Source organism: Lagopus leucura, unplaced genomic scaffold (genome assembly GCF_019238085.1).
Source record: "Lagopus leucura isolate 7727_CA_CO unplaced genomic scaffold, USGS_WTPT01 Super-Scaffold_100002, whole genome shotgun sequence".
Lineage (NCBI taxonomy): Eukaryota > Metazoa > Chordata > Aves > Galliformes > Phasianidae > Lagopus > Lagopus leucura.
Window position 1 is genome coordinate 10,988,662 of NW_024962263.1, and position 19,249 is coordinate 11,007,910.

General features: G+C 44.1%; 1 protein-coding gene across 1 annotated transcript in view; it reads left to right on the plus strand.

Moving 5' to 3' along the window:
* The window catches only part of SLC22A23 (solute carrier family 22 member 23), a 95,646-nt gene that overhangs the window by 18,334 nt on the left and 58,063 nt on the right, over positions 1-19,249 (plus strand). The window contains 1 exon segment of the mRNA XM_042868643.1: positions 1,111-1,265. Coding sequence (XP_042724577.1) covers positions 1,111-1,265 — 155 coding nt within the window.

Consider the following 19,249-nt stretch of genomic DNA (forward strand, 5'->3'; position numbering starts at 1 on the left):
AAAAGCAAGTTCATATATTCTTTGTGGAAATGGCATATGGAGCTGACTGAAAGAAATCCTCAGTTCCACTGGAAAACTTGTGGGAGTTGACAAGTTGAAAAATTTTGGAAATCTCCACATAACGATCCAATTTTTGCTTAAAAATAGCAGTGTGCTTTGGTGCTTCATATTACCAGCCTTGCACAGGAGGGGGGAGGGGTGGAAGGGGAGTTAGGAACAGTGAGCATGTGAGACATATGAAAGGAATATGAGGCTTTGCATAGGAGCTGACTTCTGCAGCAGGTGCCCTGTGTGTTTGGTAGCAGCATAGTTCCTCATTGGCACCTGCAGCTGAAAATCATCTCTGCCAAGAAGGGCTGCAAATGCTTACACCTCAGTTGCCAGTGTCTGCTTTGGAGTGGTTTCTTCCTCCTTTTCTCCCTCCTCAGCTGGTTTTGTGGGTCTTTTCAGCCACTGTGGGGATGTGACGTGAATGAAAGAGTGGAGCTCACCGTTTTTCTGCAGGCATTACTATCAGCTGCCTGAGGATAAGGGAAGCAGCACAAGCCCTATTCTTACATCCAGTCCCTGTTGCTTAGGCTTGTCCTTAATAATGAAGCTATGAAAAGTGATCTTTTGAGCGTGCTTCTCTTGCAGAGGAGGCTAGAGAGCATGTCTGTTGGGAAGAAGAGACCTTTGCAATAAGCTCTGTGGCTGTAGGGAAATAATAAATGCTATCATGTAACATATATAATATAAAACCATCTCATCTGCTATTGAAAGCTCTGAGAAGCTGTTTTTGATCTCCAAGATATTTGTTTATGGTTCTGTTGTAGCTCCTAGTAGCTTCCTTGTTCACTGTTGGTGTTGTGCAATTGGTCAACTATGTTTTAGTCAAGAGGTAACAAATCACATGGTGACCCTGCTTAATCCCACCTGAAGTTAATCTGTCAATGCAAAGCTGACTGAAGAATCAAGTGGTTTTTAGTAAGCAGGAGGGTGGGGAAGATGGAACAAGCATTAAAATGAGTGGGAATATTTAGAAGGCATTGCATGATTTGTGCTCTTTGTAATGCTGGAGTATTACTGGTTTTTAACACTATTTCTCTCTACTTCCTTTCTTATTTTTAGGGTTGGTCGACGGCCCATACTGCTCTTCTCTGTCATATTCATTTTGATATTTGGACTGTCTGTGGCACTCTCAGTGAATGTGACAATGTTCAGCACACTCAGGTTTTTTGAGGGGTTTTGCCTGGCTGGAATAGTCCTCTCCCTGTACGCACTGCGTGAGTATACCTTTACAGCCCATCCAAATGTATGTTAACGGAGTATGTAGCTGTTGTGGGGCATCCTGCTTCCATACAAGCAAACAATTCTGAATCATAGCCTTTGAAAAAAGCTTCAGCCTGTGTTTTAATAACAAAGTAGGGGTTTTTGCAGCTATCTCTTTAGATTGGTACAAAGCAATGCTAAGTTCTACATTTCTCCTGTCTGGAACTATTCCAAAAATTGCCCTGCTACTTGCAGCTAAGAGGTCTCTTGTCCCTGCCTTGGATTGTGAAATACAGCAGAAATATGTGAGATGAGGAGCCTGATGTCTTCTTATCAAGGCTTCTTGATTCTTTGTAGTTCTTGTTCTTGTGTTTTTGAGTATTATTTCAAGGGGGATAAAATCTGAGAGAATCTTGAAGGGAAGCCTATGAGAAATATCTGTGTACTCATAATGTCTAGGGGAGATGCCTGGTAAACTTGTTGTCAGAATATATGGAAGCCCTCTCCAGAGGCTGTGCCTTCAGAGGGTGCACGTGTGGTGCTGCCAGCTCTGAATGTGTCACTGGGATGCACTCCAGGGAGCTCTGTGTGCTTGTGCTTCCTTTGCTGTTTGTGATAAATGGGTAGTACGCCACCTGAGGAAAAATACATCATTTCCCCCCTTTTATTATGGCTCTGGAAAAGTATTGCCTAAATATATCCTGGGACTTGCTGTACAAATCTTCATAAAATTTTATTCACTTCCTACCATAGATGTTAAATCCTTACGGGTTATAGATACTGCAGCATCCTCACTGTGTGTGGAGTATTAAGCTCTACAGTATTTGTTTTTGCGTTTTGAGACTGTGCCATGGGGAAAAGAACCTGACTAGAATGCACAACAGTTTATTCTTTTGCACCTCTTTGTAGTAGGCAGTACAGTACCCAAGAGAGTTTCACTTTTTTTTACTTTGCTTCTCTTGCCTTCAGTGATTTAATCCCACTTTGGCAGTGAGGTTGGACCAGATGGTCCCTTCCAGCCCCTACAATTCTGTGATTCTGTAATTCCTAGCAAGAATTCTTCCTCAAAAAATAAAAGTATTATTGAAGACATGAAATCTTCTTTTGTGTACCCCCCCAACACTGTATATAATACCAGTGAAACTTCATTAACCCTTTTACTTGGTGACCCTAGAGAACTTGCTAGAATGGAAGAAACCAATGTAGACAAAGTTGTTGCTGAAGAATAACTAGCATCAAACCTAATCTCTGCTGTCCTGCTGTGGTTGACTCCAAATGCTCTTCATGATCTTGGCTGTGAAGAAAGATCAAGGACAGTAGGATATTCGGCTGAAATTTGAAGTAGTTTGGATTTTTCACTGTTCATTGAAGTATGTATGTTTTTCTTGCTTGCTTTGTAGTTGGGCTTTTTAAAATTTGTTACGAGAGTCATTGCAACTGAAAATTTTTGTTGGGATATATATAAAAATTCCATTCCTGAGAGAGTCTGTGTTGTTGGAGTAGTTTGCCAGACAAGGTCCCATTCAAAAACAATGGAAGAGCAGGGTTAGTCCATGCTCTGATTGATTCAGATCAAGGGCTTGAATTTGATTTCAGGCCCACCCTCCACCATAACTGAAGAGTTTGCTTGTAACTGCTTACGTAAGTTTGCCCATTGCAAGTGGGTGTGTGTCTGCATAGGGATTGCAACCTTCTGTGCAACCTCTTCTGTTTCATAGCCTCTTTTCTCTGTTACTGGTTTTGGTTTCTTCCACCGAAGCTTTGGGCCCCAGAATTCTCACTTGGTTGCCCTGAGCAGAACAATAGAAAGTAGAAAGTTTATTCAGCCACAGAGTCACCAGCTGAAGTTTCTGATGCTGCTGTGCAGAAGAAAACTCTACAGGGTTGTACAGCCTGCAATGGTAATTAGTCTGCCACAGAGATCCTCTTTACACTGTGTTGAGCTCGCTGGCTATGCTTGGATTTATGGCCCACCTCAGGACAATTGTAAGTAACCATCCTGATGCTCTAGGAGTGGGAATAGCACCAAAGTGCTGCCTTAGAACATGTTGCTGCTGAACTTGAGTTGCCTTCACCATTCACGCCATGCTCTGCTCAACAGCCTGATGTGGTTTTCCTGTGGGTCCCTGCCAGTGTGCTGAGCAAGCCCTGGGACAAGGCCTTGCCTTTTGTGCCACTGCAGGCTGGCTTCAGCAGTGCTGTGAGTTGGCTTCTTGTAAGCTGTGCACATGGGAAAGGAGGCTGCAGCAAGATCCTGTTTGGCCTGTTTTCTTAGGTGACAAATGTGACAGGATGTGTGGAAATGGCCTCGTGTTCCAGCAGAGGTTTAGATTGGGTATTGGGAAGAATTTCTTCCTGGAAAGTGTGTTTAGATATTGGAATAGGTGGTGGAGTCTGCATCCCTGGAGGATTTAAGAGATGTGTGGATGTGGTACTTATGAATATGGTTTAGTGGTGAACCTGGTAGTGTTGTGTGATGGTTGGACTTGATGACCTTAAAGATATTTTCCAACCTGAATAATTCTGTGATTCTGCACAGCATCTTGCTGCTCAGGACTTAACAAATCTGTTTCTTTAGCTAAGATGAAAAGTTGTCATGCAGTTGTTTTAGGGTTTTTTTATTTATTTATTAAACTTTTGCTGGGAAAGATTTCAGATGAAACTTCTGGTGAACCTTCAGGAAGAGATGGTCTGTGCACAGGTACTGGCACTTGCTGTGAATGGGGCAAGCAGAGGAGGAATGAACCTGGGATTTTTCTTCTCAGTGCTGCATTCGTCACCTTGTTTGGGAGAATAAGAGGGAGATGGTTCTTCTCACCTGAATAAACTACAATTCTATGAAACAGGCAGATTTTGAGAGGCTTTTATTTCATGATGCTTCCCACCTCTTCTGCCCAGTGTGCTGTCACTACAGCCTGATGCACAGAACTTGGGTTGCTGGTTCAGTGGCTGTGTAGGCTGAGTAGGAGAGTGCAGAGACAGCAGGGTGGGCATCTCTCATCAGCTGGGTGTGGGGTGTTGTAGCCTGCTGCCTGGCTGAAGGTGGGGAGCTTCGGATTGACCCATTGGGATGGAAAGAGCTGTGGCTGGTCCTAGGAATTGGCCTTGAAAGGGAGGCAAAGGGGAACAACCCTGAGCAGTGGCGGGTGTGTCTGAGTGCTGTCTCATCTGACGCCTGCAGGCTTTACAGCTGGTGAAGGTGTGCCTCTCCCCACAGATAGCTCTACTCTCTGGCTTCCTGCCCTGTGGGACAAAGTATGCTCAGCAGATGTGGAAACCACAGGAGTCGGCAGCAAACATGACTCTGGAGAGCATGAAGGGTGTGCTGCTGGGTCCCTCTAGCCTGGCGGGGATATTGCTATGGCCTCATACTGCACTTCCCTAGGGCTGTGGGTTTCACAACCCGCATGTGCTGATGCAGGAGCTGGCAGGGCTGCAAGCAGGAGGTTTGCACCCGTGCCACTGCCAAGGCTGTGCTGGCATCAGTAGTTGTGTGGGGAAAATGTCCCCGTTCCTCCAAGGGCAGGGCAAAGATCCTGCTGCCAGCAAGATGTGCCTGGCAGTCTCTTCTCACCTGCCTTTAGGTGTTTTCTGGGCCTGGGGGTGCAGAAGCTCTCATTACCCAGAGCAGAAGCTGGAATGATGGTGTTAATTACATTTAAGAAGGAGGTGGGGGCGGAAAGTATTTTTCTGCAGCTCCTGTACCAGCACTGGTGATCACACCTGAGATCAGGCAGCAGGAGCTGCGGTGTGGGTTTCCAAGCTGTTTGGTTGTTTCATGGGTGGCTGAACTGCAGATTAGGCTGTGAAATTAGAAAGCCTAGGCTTGAATGGAACAGTAAATAGGCTCTGAAAATAGCTGTGCTGAAAGGGAGACATCTCTGCAGGTTGAAGTGAGGAAGCAGGAATGCACCTCTAATGCGTAGTAGTGGGATGAGTAGGCACATTGTTTTCTCCTTTTCATTGGTAGGTGGAAAAAGGTAGAAACACAGTGAAAAATAATAGCCTGTTTGGAAAGGCTGGAGAATGCTGGCAAAGGTTTCCAGACTGGTTAAGACACCCAGCTGTGATGTATCTTTCTCATTTGTAGTTAGGTCAGCCTAACCTGTTACTTGCGAAAATTACAAGGCACTGACCTGAGAGAGGCTCAGTGTGATTTCTTAAGCTGCCTTTTTGGTTTTTTTAATGCGTATCTTGGAAAGCTGGAGCAGCATTTGGGAAAGCTTGCTAATGTTGAAGAATAAGCTAAGAAGCATGTGGACTCAAGATGCTGGGCTGTGAAGCACCTCCAGACACACAGCCCCCAACTCCACTGGAGCTGGAGTGGTGTAAGCAATAATTGCTCAATTTTTATTCTTCATTTTCCCCTCCTGACTCTTCAGCAGTGAACATGGTCTTGGTTAGGCAAGGCAGGTGAGGTGCTGCAGGCCACAGGCTCTGAGCCTGTGTTTCATCTGAACCAGCAAAATTAAAAACACTGTAGTGCCTTCTTCAAATCAGGGGAAGTGGAAAACATCCGGCTGTGTTCCAGTGCATTGACATGTGCTTCAGTTCTGCAGTAACACGCAGTTCTCTTGGCTGACACTTGGTGACAAGAGCAAGGTTGTTAAGCCACCTACCTTCTGTTTACATAACCAGCCTTCTGCTCACGTAATCAGCCCTCTCCTGTTCTGAGTCATCCAACTCGGGTCTGGGAGGGGTGATCATGGAGGGCTCTACCGCACAGAAATCCCTCTAAAGAGGCCATTGATTGCTAAATGATTTGGACCTATTTGGTAGAATTAAGCTGTGACTCCTAATAATAGTCTACTGGCCTTCTTCTCCTCGGTGATTCTTTCCCTTTTTTGCTGTTCAGAGTGTTGTTAACTTCTCTAGAGATGTGGAACCTGCCCATGGAGTACTGTCTGGCTCATTTGTTTTAACCTCTGTGAATGCCCTTGGGGCATTGTGAACACTTTTTCCCAAATTTTGGAAATGCTGTATTGTTTGGGGCAGCCAATTTGAAATAAATGTGTATCAATTCTTAAAATATGCCTAAGGGGAACAGTATTCTCTCTAGAGCTCCTCGGGAGGTTACTATGAGAAATCCTACCTTCTGCTATGTTTCTTCTTCTTCTGCAGTTTCTTGTAACTGATCATAACTATAATGACATTTCTAGGGATTTTTATTATTTCTTTAAGTTGAGTAACGGTGAGCAGACTTAGAGCTGCGCTGGAGGGATGAGCAGACCCTTAGTGCTGCTGTATGTCTGACATCATCACAGCTTTGTGGTTAATCATGGAATTGTTAAGGCTGGAAAAGACCTCTAAGATCATCAAGTCCAACCATCAACCTATCACCAGTCTGTACTTCCATGATCTGAGAAGTGTGTTTCTTCTCTGAGAAACGCAAGTGGATCAGAGACAAGGATGTGAAAATTCTGTCAGTCATGATTTTTTATTTATTTATTCTTTTTTCTGTCAGGAAACTGAATCTGCTACAGAAAGCTTCCTTTGTTGAAGGCATGCATGTGCCTATTCTGCTAAGTCTGATGGCTCACCGAGTTTTAGCTGTCCCCTTCCTCTGGCTGAGATCTGTCCCCCTGCACCCCACAGAACCTTTAAGCTTGTAGTGCAAGTGCTGGAACTGAGATGGGCAGGAGAGCTCAGGAGCTGCCTGGAAGGCAGTCAGTACACAGGCTTGAGCTTTTCCCAGATGTTTCTTCCAGCGAGGCATGGATGAATGCACATCTTGCTGTTACTTTCTGCTGCAGAAGGAGGAAATCATAGGTTCATAAATCACCTAATGAGCAGTGTTTCACTTCCCTTTCCTACTTTTTCTTACAGACTTGTCAGAAAAATCCAAGTGGCAACAGGATGTGCATAGAGGAAAAAAGTGTGCATGTGGAAGGTGGATGTAGCAGTTATCTGTACGACTTAAATAAAGTCCAGCAACAAATGTCAGTACACAAATTCACATAAATATTTATGTGCTTTTCAAGAGGAACCGTAATTTAACAAGACTAGCCAAATTTCCATCCCCAGTCACATGGACATGACTCTTATTTTCTCACCTACAAATACCACGACCCTGTGGAATTTTTTTTTACTAGTTCAACTTAATTAAATTTCACTCAAAGCTGAAATTTGCAGGTGGTGCTCACTGCAGTATTTCCAAAAATGCATGTTATTTTGTCAGCATAATAAAAAATTTACTTCAGTTTTAATTCCTGCCTTTATGAATTGTGAGACAAGAAATCAGTTCACTGGATTCTACTGAGTAACGCACACATCTCTGCAAGCACACCTTCAGTTCTACAACCTGAGCTTAACGCTGTGTCTGAGCACCCAGTGTGTTCAGGACTGAATCTTTGAGCTGCTGATCATACAGAGTTTAGACTTAGTTTGGCAATCTAAAACAGACAGTCCACTGGAGAAAAGGGGCGTTTGAAGATGACAGCTTGGTTTTGGAAGTATGGCTATTTCCTGATGAAGGGTTTCTGTGCTGAAGTGTGAATGGGAGTGTGGCTCACTGTTAGCTTCATCTGTTCGGGATCTGCATTCCTGCACCTCTGTGATTCAGGTTGGATTACGAAAAAAAAATCTTACAAAGTGGTAATGCATTGGAACAGGCCAGGGAGGTGGTACAGTCACTGTCCCTGGAGGTGGTCAAGAAGCATGCGGATGTGTGGGACTGAAGGACATGGATTAGTGTGCCTGGTGGTGATGGGTTGGTGGCTGGGCTTGATGATCTTAGTGGTCTCTTCCAACCTTAAAGAGTCTGTGGTTTCCCTGGCTCCTGGATGCCCAGTATCTCAGTCCAGCTTGTGTTCACAGGAATTCAGATCAGATAAACCATTCTTGTGGTTTCTCTCTTTTACCTTTCAGTCCTGTTTGTGGCAGAGATTGCCTTCTGTAGAGGCATACTCTCAGTTTGTGTGGTAAAGTTCAGTCATCTCCAGTATAGTCAGACACTGCAGTGCAGATACATCTCCACCAGTGGCTTACCTGACATCATTGACATAACAGTGGGCATGTATTTCATTCATTCTTCTGTGTGCCCTCTGAGGAGGGAGATTGCTGGCAGAGATGGCCTCAAAGCACTGCTGCTTAGCTGTGGATGAGGAGGCATTTGGTGTTGTGAAGGAGGGCAAACTCTGCCAGAGTGCTGCAATTAACGTGGAGGTTGGTGGCCCTGCATGTGGCAGGGGGGCTGGAGATTCATGATCCTTGAGGTCCCTTCCAACCCTGGCCATTCTGTGATCTGTTGGAAATAAGTACCCAGTGCTGAGGCTTTGGTAAGTTGCTTTTCATGCCAGCTGTTATCCAATCATTCAGACTAATGGTGTGGAGAAATTAGGAGGGTGTTTTCTCTGTGAAGCATTCAGTTCAACACATATTTAGGCTTGTGGACCAGGAATCATTGTTTAAAATAAACAGATTAATGAATCTGTCAAGTTTTCTGTGTGGTGGGGAGTACAGTGCTGCTCTCAGCTCCTCTGCAAGGCCCTCTTCCAGCCATAGTGATGTTTTCGCCTAGATCTTGGTGCTGTGCTGGCAGTATAGCTGCATCCTGGGTATGTAGAACGTGGTTTGCGACTTCATAAGGGAGGTTAGAAGCAAAAGAATCACCAAAAACACACAGGAAGCAGAATCAATAATGTTAGACATGAAAAGCAATTTAAGAAGAAATGGTTTTTGGGCTTTGTGGGTTTTTTTTAATTGTAGCAAACAAATGGATTTAAGAGCGACTTAAAAACTGTATGATGGTAGAAGTAGCTTATATGTTGCAATTAAAACCAGCATTTCTAATAAAATCCCATTTTGGTTTCCTTTCTAGCTCTGGGTTGAAAAGGGGGTTTAATCTCAAACTTTTGATAGACTTGTTTTTCAAGACAAAAACAGATCTATTTCTAGGAGGTTTGAAGAAAATTAATTAAAGAGCCTCTGGTTTATAGAGCCATTAAAAATAACTCTGCTTTGAAAGTTAAAGAAATAAAGCTGTCATTGTTAGTCACTGATTGGAAAAATGGCTTCTCATGTGTCTGTGGAGTAGAGAAAACCAATTACTGCACTTGAACGTTTTGGAATTTGGACAGGAGAAGCTTTGATTATACAACCCTCGTCTCTACCCATGTCAGTCTTTTGAGATGTTACATGTGCAGTTAGTGTTATGGACCATCCTGTCCTGTTCTTGCTTGCTTCATTCTTAGCGGCTGTGATACATCTAGGAGAGAATATGTGAAGTTCAGTCTGCACCTTGTAAGCTTTTAATCTGATGGATTCAACTTTTTAAGGAGACAAACTTCACTCTTCTTGATCAAGTGTTACATCTCAATAAACTAAAAATAAAAAATAAGTATCTGTACAGCTGACATTTGTCCTGACATTTTAGTTTCCTTCCTTGGCTGAGGATAGGTGCTTCAAACAGCTCTGGAGACAGTAATCACAGAATCACAGAATCACCCGGGTTGGAAGGGACCCCAAGGATCATGTAGTTCCAACCCCCCTGCCTAGCAGGGCCACCAAACATACACATTCAGATCAGGTTGCCCAGGACCCCGTCCAACCTGGCCTTAAACACGTCCAAGGACGGGGCATCCACAACCTCCCTGGGCAGCCCGTTCCAGGGCCTAACCACTCTCCTAGTAAAGAACTTCCCCCTAACATCCAACCTAAATCTTCCCTCCTTCAACTTGGATCCATTTCCCCTAGTCCTGCTATTGTCAGCCCTTTTGAAGAGTTTACTCCCCTCCTGGGTGTAGGTTCCCTTCAGGTATTGATAGGCTGCAATGAGGTCACCCCGCAGCCTTCTCTTCTCCAGGCTGAACAAGCCCAACTCCCTCAGCCTGTCCTCATAGGGGAGGTGCTCCAGCCCCCTGATCATCTTAGTCGCCCTCCTCTGGACCCTTTCCAAAATCTCAATGTCTTTCTTGTACTGAGGGCTCCACACCTGGACACAGTACTCCAGATGGGGCCTCACAAGAGCCGAGTAGAGAGGGACAATCACCTCCCTGTCCCTGCTGGCCACCCCTCTCCTGATGGAGCCCAGGTAATGCATGGCAAGGCAGAGAACAAGAATAGCCTGTGCATGACCCAAAGAGGAAGAGTAAGGAAAATAGAGTACATAGTGCATGCAACAGCTGTGTCTTCTCTCTTCTTCCCAGTAAGAGGGAATGTGACAGATAACTTTTCTGAAAGAAAATATCCGCTCCTATCCAGCAGCAATGAAAGATTTTGTATCCTAGCTATTTCAGAAACAAAAATGCAGCCAAGAGAAGCAGGCTGTGTGTCATGCTAGTCTGTGCAGATCCAGGCAGTGTTGCCCTCCTGGTGCTTTGAGTGACTGGCAGCACTTGCATGGGACGTATTAATGCCTTTTCCTGCTCGGGCATCTTGGCATGAGATGTTGTGATGGGAAAGCATTTATTTATGTGGTGTTCCATCCTTATTTCAACCCAGGTGTGCGTCCCTGCTTGGTGCCACTCGGCTGCAACCACCCAGCTGGCACCATGGTTCTGGATGCAGAAGTGGAAATCTCTGAGAGAGATCCTACTGGCCAACCAATATAGTTGGTGGGCTTTTTATAGAGAAGATACAGATCTCCTCCATGCTCTGATCCCTGAAAGTATCTAAACTATCAAAATTACACTGCTGAAATAGACGGAAGCTTTTTCCCTGCTGTTGGAAGGAGATACAAATTTAGCTTGCTGTGGTGCCTTGCTCTAGATGCAGTTTCATTCTTGAATGCTTTTTGCAGCAATGTGAAGTCTGGAAACTCTCCTGTTAAAAACAGATTAGTCTGTTACAAGTCACTGTGAAGCTTGCCTTTATTCTGCGTGGGTCATTCTTGAACATGGAATTTAGGACATCTTTCTTACAGGCTTTTCAGAGATTATACTGTGTTTAATTGCAGCTTGGCAGCTACAGCAGGTTTAATGTGTTAGCTAAACGTGCGTTCTTGGACAGGTTGACATTTCCTCCCAGGATAGCTGACTGTTTGCAATAGTAGCAGATGGAAGTCCTTTCGTGTCTTCTGGGCATTAACGTGCATTGGAGATGAGTGGATGAACTGGCAGCAGAGAGAAAGACTCTTAAAAATGATTTATAGTGATCTGTATGGCTTTGTTTAACTTTATTTACTTCAGCTCTTGGTGTGAGGAAACTGGGTTTGTATTTGTTTAAAACTTCTAAAACTCAGTTGGAGAACCAAATATGATCAGGTCTTGCCTATGAGACTTCCAATTTTCTGGCTGGCTTTTCTTAGCAACATCTAAATTAGTGAATAAATAGAAGCCTCCAGTCTGCTGATGACAACAAATAATGTGTGATTCAGAGTAAAACAACTTGATTGTGGACTTGGCAACCCTAAGCCTTCGGGAGCAGAAATGCAGACCATCAATCTGATATTGCAATTCTGGAAAGCCTCATGAAAGGTCATTTTGTTGCTGTTCTTTCAGTAAATTAAGTGTTTTAAAGAGAAGACCAGGTTTTATTTTTGGCTTTAGAGGGGAATAAAAAGTTAAGACTGAGGGGCAGAAATGATATTGCTTGCATCTAGTATAAAGATGCTGAAAGGTTCACTTTGCGCTGAACACAGCTCATATGACCTTGGTCTTCCCCAAAGTCTTCGGGATTTTTATAGGTTTTGGTGTAGTTTTTTTCCCCCCCTTGTTTCTTAATAAATTTTTGATTGCTTCTTAGGTTGTTGTCTGGCAATATCTGACTACAGTGTGCATCTCTACTTTAAAGTAAAACTGAGTAATATAAAGGGAAGTTTCTGGAGTCATGCGTTTAGGCTTCAAATATCGCCCATAGTTTTTTGCTATAAATAGTAGTACCAAAAAGGAAGGCTTTCTTTCTCAGCACTGGAAGGGAGTAGTACTTTTTCTTTGGAAAAGACCAATGAGAAAGGTATGCTGCAACATACAACATATTAAGAGAAATTTGCTAAGATTTATAGAAAAATATAATTGTCCTGGTGATTCTGAATCAAGAATATTGGTCTGCAAAACATTATGCATAATTCTAACTTCAAATAGTAGAATTTTGACTTACATTTAAGGTGTTACTGTAACAAGGTTAAATGCCAAATCAGAATATCTCCATTTTTTTCTGCTGCAATGCAGTTATGCTTGTACAGGGCATAGCTGGTGTGAAGCAGTATTGCTGCTATAAAATGTCAGACAATTTTAAGTCAGTCATTTGGTGTAAAATGTATTACATGGAATGTTACTGTTTTTTCCTGGTGATCCTTAAGGAAAGCGTAAGAACTGTGCTGTGAGTGTGATCCTAGCAAATGCTGTTGCTCAGTGATCACAGGTACAGCTTTCCCATTGCTGTGGTCACCGTGCAGAAGAGCTGCATTTTCACTCCTCGGCTGCATGCTGGCTCCTGAGGATGAACTCACATGGAGGAGCTCCTCCTGTTTAGCCAGTTTTGTGCTTGAAATCAGATGTGCAAGATGAAAGGGATTAAGGAAATTCAGAGGCATGTCTTGAGCTATTACCCTTTGTGTTTTAAGAGATCCGCCTTGTGCTTGCAATGAGATTGCATCAGCAGTGGAGTTGGTGCAGCTGAGGGATCACAGCCTTTCCTTCTCACACATCTATTGTCTGTGTGCACTGAGAATGAGCTGAAAGCAGATGAGGTTCTCATGTACTGGAGAATACACTTCAGATGGAGTGAAACCAAAAGGAAGGAAATCACAACATTGTGTTATGAGAACGAATGGCAACAGCCTTTGGACCCCAGTAAAGGAAGTTAAAGAAATGAGGGGTGGTGTGCGCATATAGCCTCTAGCTAAGCTTGCAGTTCTCATGTGGGAAGGGGGTGAAACTCTCTCAGCTCACTGTTTTTGATAAGAGTCCTTTTTTTGCTTTCCCTCCTCCATTTGGAGTTCTGAAATTTTAGCAGCAGACCCAGCAAACATGGGTGTATGAGTAAATGGAGGAAAACAGGTAAAAGGTGCCTGATAAAGCACTAAATGGAAGTCATGGCAGATGACTTACAGGAGGGGAAGGTTGCCTAAAAACATATGCACATTTCTACTTTTGAAAGCTGTATTGCCTTGAGATTAACATTCTGCAGAAGATGCTTCATTTCCGTGGCATCTCTCTATGCTGTGGAAATCGTAAATGTCTTGTTCTGGGTCAAATTTAATTTCTGCGGTCTCTGAAAGTAATGCGATGCTCATAAATGTGATATTTATTCCATTCCTCATGCCCAGACTCCTGGGTCATATATTTTTACTGCAGCCTTCTTCCTTGCTAATCTACTCTGTTGTGTCGTGGGAATTCATAGGCAACAAGGACAGACTTAGGTGAAAATGGATGTCAAAATCAAATTTGTCAAGGGATAGAGACTCTCCATCCCACACACACAGCATATAATCTACTGTAGGCATAATCTCCTCTTTTCTGTTCCTCTTTGTGAAGTTCTTAGCAATGAACTGAGACTGAGACAGAAGATGCTGACTGAGCACAGTGCAGAATGGCCCAAGATGTTCTCAGAGATACCTTATGTGTTGCATGGGTGTGAGGCAGGAGAGACAGTTGTTTCCCAAACTCTGCAGACATCAGTGTCAGCGTGTGTTTGTACCTGATAACCAAGCAAGTATTCCTTCTTCCATTTATTTAAATGAGGATTACGGCAACAGTCCAAAGCCTTTGGGCGTGAAGTCAGAGCCTTTTTTAGGAAGCTCCTGGAAAGCCTTTAAATAGTGCAGCAAAGGCAAGAGCTGAGAGGCTGCCCCGCTCCTCCTGTCCTGGGCTCTGTTGGAACTCCATTCTGAGTGAATATATTCCCAAGTACCGCTCTTAATGATTTTTATTTTGTTTCTTTCGTATTTTTTTATGTGTAGCGTGGAATCATTTAACCTTTCTATGTACTTTATCCTCTAAAGATAATGTCTTTAAGATGCATAATGAAAGGTTGGCAGATACAAATTGTGAATTTAGTTACATCTGATGGTAAAACGGTCTCAGATCAGGTGCTGGATCTACAGGCAGACAAAACTGGCTCCTTACTGCTGGTGTGCTTGCCTCTATTGGCAGTGCTCACGCTCTGTGTAACGCGGGAGGAGAGTACTTTTTTGTATGTGTGTGATCCTGTGCCATTCTCCCTACCTGCACTGCCCTGAACTTTGCTGCCACTCTTTCCTCTCTCTTCTAGGCTCTCCTTCCCCATTTTTTCTAAGTATTTTAGGGAATGTTGAGCCACTGACTCCCCGTGTGACAGGGAGAAGGAGCAAGTCACGCGTTTATGTGTCTCGATGGATTTGCTGATGGCATTGCATCCTCTTTTGATCCAATGGAAACACTCTTCACCTGAGCAAAGTTATATAATGCCATGCCTGTCTGCCTCACTACTGATTGTGATTTCCTGGTGGTGGCACTTAATGGCTTATGTATATTTTAAGCTTCAGCTGGATTCTCTAGACACAGCAGCGTGATCTGTTCCTCCACTCATCGCCACCACACTGTAGGGCACTGTGGGTGCTGGTAGCAGAGCAGCTGGCATTCTCATTACTTCCTGGGTTTGGTTTCTTTGCTGGCACAGCTTCTTAATGAAACACCTGATGAGTCAGTGTGAACTGATCTCACTTGGATGTAAGGCTGTCATCTCCTTGAAGGCCAGGGACGAGTTCTCAATGTCGACGATGCTGTACACCATAAAGAACATGTAAATGTATAATTCTGCACTTGTAGGGAGAGCAGATTGCGAGCGGAAGTGGCGCAACCAGAAGGAAGAGTGTCCACTACTCTCTCAGGCAGCCCTTTTATGTAAGAGGGACATTTTAGATGTGCATATTGAAATTGATTTCATCTTTCTGCCCCATTGAACAAGCAATTGGTTTTCAACAGCAGTTTGCAGATGAATCTGAGTCGTCAAAGCAGGCTGATTAACTGGAGGACAGCCAACTTAGCAATTGTTTGTCATCTCCTGTTTAAAGCTAGCTGTGTACTTCAATATACATTTCAGAGGCTTAAAACTTCTCCCCTCAAGAGACGGTACAGTAAATTAATCTATTGAGAAACTGCTGAGGTTTCAGCGTGTGTACCAACTTCTGGATTTAACTAAGTACTGGAGTTGCTGGAGATGCTCATCTCAGTGACATGCAGCAAAGCCTGGAAGACTTTATTTGTGCCTCCTTGCATCTCATGTTTATGAACGGATGGTTTGGAATTCAGTTGGATCAAATGTGCTGAAGTGAAACCTAATTCCAGTCAGTTAATAGCAACTATTTCTCATTCAAACAAATGCGTTCTGCTTTTCCTCTCAGAACCAGATGATCTGAGAGCACAAATGCCTGTTTGTATTCTGAATATCTGAATTCGGGATTTATTGGAGACTAACCTGACTTGTAAAAGGCAGTGGTGCTAAGGAGTGTCTGCTCTAATCCAACAAATCTTATCTGTAATCTCCCAGTATTTGTCATCTTGATTAGTTTAAAGAAAAAATACAGGTATTTAAGAGTTCTTAATCTTCACAATCTCTCTGTTGGTTTGTTGGTGAGTGAAGCAAATAGACAGGGAGTGCAAGGAGAGAAGGTGAAGGGAGGGAGGAAGCTGCTACTGCTGTGCACAGGGTGCCTATTACTTACGTTTTCTAATTCACTTCATCATTTCAAAGGAGAGTTAATGAAAATGAATGGCTGTGATGCTACCTGGAGGGGTGGAAACTGAAATAAAGCTACAAATGAAAATACAGGTCTGTTGGAGCACTTACCAATCTATGTCAGTGACAAGTGGTATCTCTCAGATGTCAGTGCTGGGACCGATGCTTTTTATTATCTTCATCAGTGACATCAACAGTGGGATGAAGTGCACTCTCAGCAAGTTTGCAGATGACATCAAGCTACATGGTGCGGTTCACACATCCAAGGGACAGAATGCCATCCAGAGAGACCTAGACAGGCTCAAGCAATGAGCCCAGCAGAACCTGACAAGATCCAACAAATAAAATTCAGGGTCTCCACCTGGGTTGTGGCAACCCCTGCTATCAGTACAAGCTGGGGGATGAAAAAATAGAGCACACCCTTGCCAAAATGTACTGGTGGATGGCAAGTGTGCCCTCGCAGCCCAGAAAGCCAACTGTATCCTGGGCTGCATCAAGGGAAGCGTGGCCAGCAGGTTGAGGGAGGTGCTCCTGCCCCTCTCCTCTGAGCCCTCATCTGGAGTGCTGTGTTCAGATGTGGAATCCTCAGTACAGGGGAGATGTGGACCTCTTGGAGCCTGTCCAGAGAAGGGCCACCAAAATGATTCAAGGGATGGAACACCTCTGCTTCAGCATGAGTGGTGTAAAGCAGGAGGTCTCAGTACTTGCTCCCTGTGCCAGTACCCGTTTTCTTCCTGAGATCCCCTTGGGTTTTCTAGGAGTGTTCTCTGAGCTAAGCAACTTCTGCTGCTTTTTTTCAGGTGGGAGAGTCACAGCTGTGTGCTGGGCAACAGAGAAAATTGGTTAAAATGAAGCCTGTGCTCCTCGATTCCCTGCAGTGCTGTTAGTAACTGTGTGCATGATGAGTACTGGTTAGTATTGATGGCTGGTAGAAAGAACAGTATTGTTTTTCAGTTTGGTGCTATTTTAGTTGTTTGTCAGTTTTCAGCAGGACATCCAACAGGCAGTGGTGCGCAGTCAGAGCAAAGTATGCACTTCCCACTGTGATCACAGAAATGCACAGCTCTTCATTTCAGACGTTGGAGCACGCACATTTCTAGGATTGCTGAGGTCTACCGTTTAGTTTGGAATGCTGCTATAGCAGCGATGCTTTGAGTCATCAGAAACACTGCCTGTTTGTTGTAAAGCTGTGTGCATTTTACTTTAGAAACAAACTAATTACCGATTTTGTTTTCAAAAAGTAACTTATTTTAAGGGATGGCTGTACAAAAACAAAACAATTTCCTGCTGTCCTGCAGTTTGTGTTGTTGATATGAAAAACTGTGAGTTGGATTGCGCGTACTTGAGTATTCTTCCTTCCTGGAACGGAGGAGCGCAGTTTAGTGCCAGCATTAGACCACACTTCTCACCAGGAGCCAGATCTGTGTGCAGGGCTCTGACACGCACACATTCACAAGAAATGTGTTCTGAGTTGCATGCTTTTTTCCTTACGCTGCTGACCTGTAGCCACTCTGTTCTAGAGGTCATAAGTTGCCTCTTGTTTTCTTCTACTTTTGAGAGGATCGGTTTATCCATTCTCGCTGGCTACTCCATATGCAGCACCAAACTGACTGTTGTCTGTAATTATGATTTCAGCTGTTCTCAGTTTATCGCTATTTATTTACCTTGGAAACAGGCCAGCGTTTTCCATGGGATTATTTCTCTTTGCTGAAGTAGCTGCAGTCAGGATGGCTAAGGCAAAGCAAAGCAACTATTAGTTTTTAGGCACCGAAGGCCAATTCGGGACTTGGAAGCCTTTAATTTATAGCCCAGAATCATTTGCTGCTCAGTGTATGGGAACTAGAAAGTGCTGTTGCTTGCATATATCCACCTAATGTTTTGCCTCCCTTGAAAACGTGAGAAATGCTGCAAAGATGACTGGTGTGTTGTAAAAGCAGAACCTGCTGTAGGAAGTGATGTTGTTACTTTTTGGTTAACTTCCAGCAGAAGGGAGCAAAAGGAGCTTTTTCCCAGTGGAAGGGTAAAACTGTGATAGGAGGAAGAGCCTCAGCAGGCTGAGAAACTGCAAAGAAACTTGTGGAAGGGGGACAGCGTTTTGTCAGGAGAGCACGAGCACATCTAACGAAGCAGATCCCAGTGAATGGTGTTTGTTTCTTAGCTCGCTGCAGCAGCTGTTTTGATTGGGCTTTCCATTTGTGTTGAAATGTCCTGAAGTCTCATTGGTGCAGGTAACGAGTGTTGTTTCTCCTGAGGTAATGGCTTTGCTTATTTGAGCCAAAGGAAGACAGGAAGCCAAGTTAATTTAGTGTGGGCTTCATCTATGAGGTTTCTAGTGCCTTTTTTTTTTTATAGTGAAAACTGGCAGAATAGAAAAAGGAGTCTTTGTGACCTCATGGCTGAACAAAACAAGACTGCTAATTATGTTTAGGAGGGTTGCTTAGATTGTCATAAATATTTCTGCTTGCATTTAAACCCCCAGACCTTCTTTTTTAAGAAGATAAGAGTTCAGGGTGGATGTCACTGCAATTTATGGACTTCACTCCCTGTTTTTACTTTGGTGCTGACTTCTGTGTGGTTTTATTTGGGCAGGCAAATTGCTGGGTGAAACTACCTGACCTAGCAATTGATGGAGCTGGGCAAATGGAGGGTTTGTAATTGCCTTGTCTGAGGAATGAGACCTGAAGTGTTATCTGACTTTGGCTTCCTTTGCCCTCTAGCTGCTGCCCTTCAAGTGCTGGGTGCCTGGAGGCCACCACAGGAGCAGCAGCCCAGTATTTGGGGGACAGTGGCACCCTGGGGGGTTTCCCTTGCTCTCTTCTCCTTTTCGTAAACACAAAGTGAGTGGAATGGTGCAAAGTTCGAGTCACCTTGTATTTCACTATAATGAGGAGAGGGGGAGGCGAAGGAGGCAGCTGGATTCAGATTTCCTGTTGCTCTCCCTCTTCTTGTTCAGTTTCTCTACTTTCCTACTCCCTTGCTACATGCCCTTGTGATCCCCTCTCAGTCTGTGCTGCACAAGGAAGCCTTTGTTGCAGATGGAGTTGTGGTATTTGTGTGTTGTGAGAAACATTGCAACAGTAATCTATATTGGAGGCTCCAGGCACTTCAGATCTGAGCTGTATGGTCCACACTCCTGTGAGTAAAGCACAGAGCTGTAGAGAGGCTTCAGGCAAATGGAAGGGATGCTGCAGTGCCAGCCAGTGCAAAGCATGCCGGTGGTTGCTGCAATATAGGTGCTTCTTCAGAGCAACTGCTGTGTGTCCACACAGCAGCAGAGCAAATCTCAAGATAACTGTAGAAGGGAAGAAACTTTCGACAGATCAGTCACACAGAGGTTGCAGGGAGCATCATCCGCTTGGAGAAGGAATACTTCCTGGGGGAGTTCCACCCGCAGGGTGCT